We start from the raw sequence: 9,524 nt of genomic DNA, 5'->3' as shown, positions 1-9,524 counted from the left end.
TAGTTAGTGACTTTCCTTTTAATGTCCCCTTTGAGCCAAGGCAGTGATTTTCAACCACCTGAGACTAGTCCTGCCACCAGGGGACACTGGGCGGTTAGGGACATCTGTGTCTGTCACACTGTGGGGCTCCTGGCATCAAGTGGGTGGGGCCAGGGATGCTGCTCAGCTCCCCTCAGTGCCCGAATGGCCCGCAGAGAGTTACCTGGCCCAATATCGACAGTGCTGTGGGGGCCCTGGACTGAGATTCATTTAGCAGTGTCTCTCCACTTCTGGGCGCTTAAGGATTTTTTTTTTTTTTTTACCCTTTTAGTACTTACTTCTAATTTTATTAAATTTTGGATTAAAGAAAGTGGCCTGAAAAAATCTGTGCTAATTTTTTTAGCAGATAAAGTCTTTCTGGTGAAGAGCCACAGTCGTTTTTCACGTCTGTGGGGGTGAGAGAGAAATGTGTATTCTCCGTGGGGATGGGGAGGTCCCTGTGGGGATGGGGAGTCCCCCATGAGCCCGCTCTGTCCGAGGTACTGATTGCTCCATTCAGTTTACGTCCTTGCTTGTTTCTCATCTGGTTAATTCTACGATTCAGAGTTTTCGTTCTGTTTCCAAAGGCCTTACTTAGCGTTCGTGGCACACATTACCAGGCTGCACTTGGCCATGAAGAGTCTGTTTTACACACACGTGTGTGCACATGCTCACACTCACCGATCTCTGCCCCTGCCCACTTTTTTGCCGATAACTGGAGTTTTGCAGTGTGACACGTGTCTCAGTCTTTGCCCAGAGAAACAGCCAAACCTCAAACATGACGGGGGAACAACCTGGCCACAGTTAGAGGTGCTCTGTCACCCTAGAGCTTGTCATTTTATTCATGAAATGAAAATCTGTGGTGGTCACAGAGCCACCAGCCAAGGCCTGGGCATGAGCCTCACCATCCCTCTGAGCCTCAGTCTCATCGTCTGTGGCATGGGACAGCGGCACCCCCTCCCCCTGAGGGGCGTCACAAGGTTCTCAAGTGGGCCCGGCACAGAAGAACAGTGCCGTGTCCCCACTTTACAGATGAGGAAACTGAGGCTCAGGGAAGGAATGTGAGCTCCGTGGCTGCACAGTGAGTGAGTGGAGAGGCCAGGATGGTGCGTGTACCTGAGGGGTCGCGGGGAGCCGCCCAATTGGCCATCATTACCTGGGCCCCAGCAGTATTGGGGGGTTGCTTTTCTTTGGCTTCCTGAGACTTTCGTCTCCGTGGTGATTTGCTGATGAGGGAGGAGGGGGCAGGCGGGTGCGGGGAAGGCTGCTGCTGCCCAGAGCCCCACCCTAGGACTCCTGTGTCCCCTGTCCCCAGGGCGGAGGCTTCCCCGGCCTGTGCTTCGGCTGCCGTTGGAGAAGTGGAAACCACCAGCCAGGCCTCGGAGCCCGCCAGCCAGGCCTCGGACGAGGAGGACGCGCCTGCTGCTGACCTCTACTTTGTAAGTCACCCGGGCCTCTCTCCCATTGTGGGTTCCTGACCAGACACACGCTCACGTGGCACACACACTCACGTTGACACATTGCACACACGAGTACACATGCTCACACACACACGGACACGTCACGTAGCCACTCGCACTCACACGGACGTCACACATTCACACTTGAAAGGCTTGCACACTTGCACATGTGCTCACGTACTCGCCACCTGTGCTCACCTCAGCATGCACAGACTCTTGCACACTCACACTCCCATGCATGCTCTTGGACATGTACACGCTCACATGGTGTGTGACCGCCCTGCCCAGCGCCACCCAGGCCCAACCATTCCAAGGCCGGGAGACTTGGAAGGCCCGGACCCTCCTCCGCAGACTGTGTGACTGCCACCTGGCTGGCATGAGCCAAGGTCCGCTGTGCCACCCTGTCCCCCTAGGAAACATCCAGGTCCTCAGGAGCTCAGCCCCACTGGGCCCCCGGGTCCTTGGGCATTGCCGGGCTGGCCAGGGTGGCTGGAAATGCAGAGGGTCTTTTTCTCTTGGGTGGTGGGTGTGGCCGGTGGGCTCCATTCTCCGGGGGACAGAGGACTGCAGCAAGAGGCAGGTGAGCCACATGCTGTCACCTTCACTGGCCACGAAGACATGCTGCTGCTGGACAAGCAGGGTCATCAGAGCGGGAAGGGGCCCTGTGCTGGGGCCCGCAGTTCCTCCCGGCACCAGAGCCTGCCTGCCCTCCTGCGTCTCCCATAGGCGGATGGGCTGGATGAGCCGGGAGCCTGGGTGAGCTGGGTGCTGGGTGGCCAGGGATCCTGCCAGGTCCAGTCCAGGGACCCCGACAGTAGGTCAGGGGTCAGATGGCCCCAGTTGCAACAGGAGGGCCAGACACTGCAGCCCAGGTGCCGCCCCGTTCTCAGACCTTCATCTATGGCTCTGCCCCGCAGGGATGGTGAGCTGGGGCCTGCCCACCACCCTGGTCCTGGTGCCGGCCCCCACGCTCCCAGGCCTCAGGGCCGTTCGGGCGAGCCTGCCCCAACGCCACCGTCGCTGCTTCACGGCCACCAGCGCCCGCCATCCTGAGCCTGTGTTGCCGGGTTGCGGGTCCCCACCAGGCCCAGAGCCGGCAAACCCTGTGCGTCCGGCCACCCGCCGTCGTCGCCCCGTTCCTGGGGGCTTGGTTTAGGTTCTGTCCTCTGAGTCAGTGTATGAGGCGGCCAGGCCGTGTCCTGAGTGGGTGGCCATGCCACACATGCAGCAGAGAAGGCAGTGGCCACAGTGTGACCCCGCCACCCCAAACCCTCCTCCTGCTCGGCCATCAGCTCACCGCCCCCAGCACCTCCCCCCCTGCCCTGCCTGGCCCGAGCACCCTGGATTCCTGTCGCCTCATCCTGTCCTCTCTTTGCCTCCTCCGCCCGCCCGGCCCGCCCAGTTCACAGATGGGAGGTACTGGATTTACTCTCCCCGGCATCGCCGACTGCGGGCCGTGACGCTGAGCTCCTCGGGGACTGTAAGTGACCACAGCAGGCCTCCAGGGAGCCCAGCCCCCGCCCCGCCACCTGGGACAGGCGGGAGCCTCAGGGCCTGTCCGTCCCTCTCCCTCTGAGAAGGGACCTGGGGAAAATGATCACAGCAGCCGAGGGCAGTTGTGCAGGTCACCGTGCTGTGTGTCTCGCAGTGAGGTTGCTTCATCTCCTGGGAGGTGGGCCTCAGTGGCCCGCAGGTGTGCTGCCCAGGCTGAGGGGGCCTGGACATGGCGGGGTCTGCATCTGACCCCGAGCCCCGGGCTGCCTCTGCCCCTCGTCCCAGCCCTCCCGGGCCAGGGACCAGTTGGGCGGACGCTTCTCACTCATTTAGACCTTGCTGCTAACGGCTACCCAAGGGGCATCTGGCCCTCTCATGGGGACAGCCACACAGGTCAGTGAGGGACTGCAAAGCTGCGCTGTTAGCTGCAGGAGAGAGGAGTCGGTGTCTCTACCCGTTTCACAGATGGAGAAGCTGAGGCCTTGGCTCTGCAGGGAGCCCACGAAAGCACATGGTTTAGGCAAAGTCTATATCCAGACCCTCAGGCAGCCATGTGTAGTAATCACTTGTCCCCTCAGCATGCTCGGGATGCAACGTGGCTGTCGTGTAGTGACGGCCACATCAGTCCTGTCATTGTCATGACTCACACAGAGGGGCCCAGAGAGAGCGAATGACCTGCCCAAAGCCAGACAGCACAGGCAGGCAGGCCCGGTGAGGCGCTGAGGCCAGAGTTTCTGCTCTCGAGGATGGCCCTTGGAGGCTCGCCTCCGGCCCCAACAAGACCCTCTGCAAGTCGCTGCGTGCTGGGCGCTGCCGGGCTGCCCCGAGGAGTGGAGACCACGTCCCCAGCCCCTCCTGCCACTCTCTGTCTTCCCAAGGTGGTCCACGATCCAGCAGCTGGGGCCTCTGGGGCAGCAGGTTGCACAGGGTCCTGGAGGGGGTTGACCCAGACTTTGAAAGACGTGTGGGGTGTGCAGAGGAAGAGGAAAGGGCTTCTTGGCAGGGGTGCAGCGGAAACGGAAGCGTGGGGGCTGGATGGGAGGAGAGGACAGCTGGACCAGCAGCGGGAGGGACCCTCAGGCCGGCCTGTGGGAGGACGTGCCTTCAGCTGACTTTAGTGGGGTCATCGCCAGTTTTTGAGTCTCTTCCTCCCCGAGGCCCAGCTCACTGCAGGGCTCCTGTAGGGACCTGCTCGTTCTACACCCTGAGCCCCAGCAGGCCAACTACCCCAACATTGAGCACCTGCCATGGCCACCCTTTGCTGGGCCCTGGGCAGGAGTGGCTCCCAGGGGGACGGGGGAGGCAGATCAAGCCGCCACTGCTGGCCGGGTGTTTATTGCACCATGACAGTCTAAAGGACATGCACGGCCTGTGCCGGGGTCTCACCTTGCTGCCCCACGCGCCTTTGTGCCAGTCGGCAGATGGGCACAGGCCTCCCGGGATACGTGGCTCCGGACCAGGCAGCACGGCCTTAATGAGTGGCCCACAGTGTCCAGCAGCCTGAGTGGCTTACGTGAGCTCGGGGGGCTGGCCTGTGAGGGGGGTGTCACAGCAAGAGCTGCAGGAAGGTTGGGCTTGAGCGGGCACAGAGAGGGGCAGAAGCAGCGGGTGGCCCTGGCCGACACTGAGAGCAGAAGGTTCGGGTCTCGTGGCTTTTGTCTGTGGCTGCGATGGGTTTAGGGGCCCTGGGACACCCAGGCGGACATGGTCAGGCAGGTGCCCGCTCAGGCATGCTGTTCCCAGCAGAGGCCAAGCAGGGGTAGGCGCCCTCAGGCCTCAAGCATTGAAGGCCAGGGGGCGGGGCTTCGGGAGAGAGGAGGAAGAGAGGAAAAGGCGGCCACGGAGCCCTGACGAGGTCTCAGGGCTCAGAGAAGTTCTCAGGATGGCAGCAGACCTGGCAGGGATGTGCGACATCCCCGCCAGCCTGACACTGTGGGGACCCCTCCCCAGACAGCTGGGAGAAGACCAGCTTCCCGCCACCACCAGCCTGCACCCCCTGGAGCCCACGTGGCAGGCAAGATCCAAGATCGAAGTGCTGCTGGGCCCAGACAGGCCTCCAGCTCCATGGGGGGCAGAGGAGGCAGAGCACACCGAGCCCCCGCCTCCCTCCTTCCGCTCCTGCTGCGCCCGGCCACCTGCCGCACTCACCGCTTGCTGCTGCCCTCCCCACCGCTGCAGCCACTCGGCACCCCCCGGCTCGGGGCCCCCCAGGTTGGGGGCAGACCCCTGCCAGGGAGAGGGCAGCCGGGGCGCGCTGCCCGCTCGTCATCCGCGTCCGGGTCCGCCTCTTTTATTTCTGTGTCTTCCTTCCTCCTCCCTCTCTCGTGCCGCCTCACGCCCGCTCTTCTGCGCCCTCCTGCACGCGCCACCCGCCCGCCCTCCAGCCCGCCGACGAGAGGAGCTGGGTGTACTCCCCGCTCCACTATAGCACGCAGGCCCACCCAGCCTCCGACGGCGAGAGCGACACAGTAAGTGCGCCCACGGCCCGCCAGCCCGGCCCTCCAGACGCCCCGAGGACAGATGGGAAGATGATGTCTGGGGCGGGAGGGCAGGTCTGGGCTCCCCCTGCGAAATGGCCCGTGAGGAGTCTTTGGGCCTGTGTCCAGCCCTCACCTCACGGCATTTAGGGTCCCTGGCCCGGGGCATTAGCCTTGGGGCCAGGCGCTGCCGCGGAGACCCAGCGGGTAGGGGGCCGGCCCCTGCCCGTTGCGCCCTCACTCACCCTCTTGCCTTCCGCAGTAATCGCCACGCAGTCACCCACCCTGAGCGCAGCGCCCGCTGCCACCCTGGCCACTTCCTGGAGGCGCTGCCCGCCCAGCTCGGCCCGGGACACGGGAGACGCCGCCCGGCCGCGCTGGACCTCGCATGCCCACGCCCTCCCCTCTGACGGTCGCTGGTGCTCCGGTGGGCGGCAGAGTGTGACGGCCCCAGCGCCGTCAACGACCTGCGCCTTCGATACTGTGAACCTTCCTGAGTGTCCAATCATGTCTTTATTTTGGGTCCTTCCTCTTTGCACAGACAGCAGCTCACGTGTGATTTTTTAGAAAAAGAAAACGGGAAAAAAAAAAAAACCGACAATGGAGAAAGAAGCGGCTCCATCCCGTGCACTTTTCGGTTCTTTGCTGTGCTCGCATGTGTCTTGCTGAGGGAACAAGCTCTGGGACCTGCGCCTCAGCCACTCCGCCCCGCCTCCCTCCATCGTGGACGGAGCGGCTCAGAGGGAAGGGCCACCGGCTCCCCACGCCTGCAGCCGCTCTGGGCTCAGGCTTTCGGGCCATGCGCCAGACACCTGTCCTTGTGGGAGGCTGACCAGTGGCCTGGGGGTGGCTCTCCACCTTGCTGACCCCTCATCTCTCACTGTCTGTTTCTCAGCCACCGCCGCACTGCCCCCGCCTCCCAGGTGACCTGGGAGCAGGAGCGGCCAGGTAATGACCCAAATGTGGACACCCCTCTCAGCGGAGCTCAGGGCCGTGGCCATCTCTCTCCTCCACAAGGACCCCTCACTGTTGAGAAGACAGGGCCCGAATAATGGGGGACCTCCCCTTCAAAGCAGGCTTTCCCCAAAACGTCTGACTCTGACAGCAGGTGTCCGGTCCTTCAGCCACGGGACTCCCAGCCCGCCATGGGCAGGCCACACAGCCTGGAGGGACAGGACATGTCAAGCAAACGCTCCCCCGGCTGGGGCAGGCAGCCTCTTCGTTAAGTGATGGCGATGCCTATGCCGATTAAAGAACGGAGAAGAAGATCATGACAGACTTTTTTGATTTGTCACCTTCAGCAGGGCAGCCACTCCTGGTCCCAGAGCCCCACAGAGCAGCTGCCAGGTGCCCTGCTGTGTCCAGAGGGGACTGCTGGAGCCGACAGCTTTGCAGGGTCTGTCCTGCCCTCACAGACTCACTCCCACCTCCCGAGAGCTGGAATGTCGGTGATGGCCACCTGCCTGCTCTGCAGATCCCAGCAGTTCAGCCCCTCGAGGGGGGAACTGGGAGCCAGCTCAGAGTGGATGCTGTACCTTCTGGAGGAGTTTTCCCCCAGCCCTTGCCCCCCTGGTGAAGCCCAAGACAGCCGGAGAGCCACCCGTCCAGGGATCTCACTTTTTGAGTCCGTCGCAAGCTGCACACGCTATTGTTCCTTCCTGGGACGCGGTTGGATCCCTCCTCGTCCCTGCTCACATGGCCTGCTGGAAGGAATCTGTGGGCCTGGCTGTTATCAGCTCCTCTTTGGAGAGCCAGGCTGTGCCCTAGGGTCCCTCCCCTCAGGATGGCAGCCCCCCGGTTCTGAGCAGGGTCGCTGGGGACATTCCACGCGGCCTAGGGAAGGGGACCCTCAGAGGAGCCATCAGAACAAGCCTGCGGGTGTCCCCAACGAGAGGCAAGACAGCGTCCTCTTCCTTCTGCCCGGGGAGTAAACACACCTGGAGTTCAGACAACTGCAGGCACCCTGGCCAAGTGCCACAAGTCACCTGTCAGCCCCTGACCTGTCCCACCAGGGGGGCAGGCAGGTTGAGAAGACGGAGCTCTGAAGGTATGTTTCAGACCTCAAGGACTAAATGGGGACAGCTGTGTCACTCAAATGCCAGTGTAAGGGTTTCTACCCAGGCCCCCAGAGGCCAGGTGCCAGAGACATCGTGAGCCCCAGTGGGGATGAGCAGAGCAGCAGGCAGCCTTGGAGAAGTGGGCACTGCGTCCACGGCACCCTTGGACACCTGGAGCTATAGCAGCGAGGAGGGGGGCCACCTGCATGGCCCCGGCAGGTCCTCAGGCCCTGCTGGGCCCCTCAGGCTCTCCAGAATGAATCACGGAACAAGTGCACCAGTTGGATGCTGTAGGAGAAATTCGCAAACCTCCTGGATGTGACATTTCTGTTTTCATGTTAAGTCATGAAGACGCCTTTGGAGACCCAATTCGTGTTGCAGTCGTCGTCCTTTTCAGAGAATGGTCACCTCAATGCTGAAGTGGCCCCAGGACCGTGCCAGTGTGAGGCACTTGTTTATTTTTTTCCAGGGGGGCGGGGGCGGGGGCGGGAGGCAAGACCTTATTTATAATGTGTAGTGGACTCATGGCCTTCCCCAAACCCCCGGCCAAGAAGGCCCTGGACCCACCCAGCTGTCATCCTGTCCCCCCAGGATGGAAATCTGTAAATTGCCCCATTTCCCTCCTGGCTCATCTCTGATGGCCGCCATCGCTGAGAACGTGGGTCACGTCTGACTTGCTGTACTGTAAAAACAAAAGGCATTTCCTGAGACTGACAAGGTAGAATCTTCCATGAGTCCCCCTGCCAGCCTCCTCTCACCCACCCCCCTCCACCACCTGGCTCAGTGCAATACTCCCGTCCCCGGTGGGGTCTCTTGCCATGGTACTATTGCCGCAGCCCCTCGGTCCCCACCCCAGCCTCGTTTTTACGGCCGAACTGATTTCGAAACAATGAAAACTGCAAACCTTGTGTGTCTTAATTCTCACCGGGGGGGTCCCACGTGCTCAGCCCCCGAGGTCTGGTGTGTGACAATCTGGAGCGCAGCCTCTTGTGGGCGCCTCTGTAACCGTGCAGCCACTGCTGGCCCCATAACACTTGTATGCAGACCTAGACCCCATCCCCACCCCTCCCTTTTTACGTTGGAGAGATCTCTAATAAATCGGGTAATAAACTCAGCTGCCTCTTTTCCTGTCTTTGGCTCTCTGGTCTGGTTAGGAGTTCGAGGCCCGGCTTTGCACGAAAACAAAATGAAACTTTAATGAGACTTAAAAGTGAAAACAGGACCCAAATGCCTAAATAGCCATGGCCTCCTTCGGGTTCCAGTTCGGCATGAGAAGCTTTTAAAAGCTTCTGACATCAGTGCAGTCCAACTCAAAGGGACAAACACTCCCCAAAGTTTGTATTCCGTCTGCCAAGTGTGGCTCAAATTGAGTAATGCACGGACCCCTTTTAAGGGGAAAATATTTCCTCCAGACTCCCAAGTTTAGAAACCCTGTGTTTCTGAAAGTCAGATCTTGACCCTTGGCAACCCAGTTTGAAATCAGTGGAGATGCAGAACGGCAGGGCTCACTTATAATGGTCTGGGCGGTGCTTCCTTTGAACAAAGATTAATAGAGACGTTCACGAAGGCATCTGCATTTAGAAGATCCCTGGGCCAGGCCCGATTGACGTGTAGGGCCATCCCATCCCTGGGACAACCCATGTCCCACGATAAGCAGGGTTGTCATCAGGGTGTGGGGAGATGGTGTTCTTTGAAAGACTCCCTCTGCCCCCCACCCCCACCCCGCGCCTTGGCACCAAGCTGAAGCAGAGCGTATAAAGCTGGCATCCAGCACTCCGGGAACAAAGCTCGATCGCTGCTCCACTCTGCCTCTTCGGGGTCAGGGGAGGCGAGTGTTAAAATGACTTTCCGTCTCTGAGCCTCAGTTTCGCCATCTATAAAATGGGTTGATGGGGAACTCAGGGAGTCATTCAAGTTAAAAGGAAAAAAAAAAAGGCTTAACCCCTAAAATACATAGGCTGGAACCTACGACCTCGGGGCTTCCCGGCGCACAATGGGCCCGGTACCTCGCTCCCCAG

General features: G+C 60.8%; 1 protein-coding gene across 4 annotated transcripts in view; it reads left to right on the top strand.

The window, feature by feature from the left end:
- The window catches only part of PIP5K1C (phosphatidylinositol-4-phosphate 5-kinase type 1 gamma), a 25,279-nt gene extending 16,659 nt beyond the window's left edge, over positions 1–8,620 (top strand). The window contains exons 15-18 of one of the 4 annotated variants that reach the window (XM_025043307.1): positions 1,334–1,457; positions 2,881–2,958; positions 5,357–5,440; positions 5,712–8,620. In XM_025043307.1, coding sequence (XP_024899075.1) covers positions 1,334–1,457; positions 2,881–2,958; positions 5,357–5,440; positions 5,712–5,714 — 289 coding nt within the window. In that variant the 3' untranslated portion in view covers positions 5,715–8,620. The other 3 variants (XM_025043312.1, XM_025043321.1, XM_025043318.1) reach the window with 3 other exon arrangements.
- Positions 8,621–9,524: the final 904 nt, after the last annotated feature.

The sequence above is a fragment of the Pteropus alecto genome, unplaced genomic scaffold (genome assembly GCF_000325575.1).
Source record: "Pteropus alecto unplaced genomic scaffold, ASM32557v1 scaffold30, whole genome shotgun sequence".
In the NCBI taxonomy this organism is placed as follows: Eukaryota; Metazoa; Chordata; class Mammalia; order Chiroptera; family Pteropodidae; genus Pteropus; species Pteropus alecto.
Note: the sequence above shows the minus strand (reverse complement) of the source record. Positions and strands in the feature narration are given on the sequence as shown.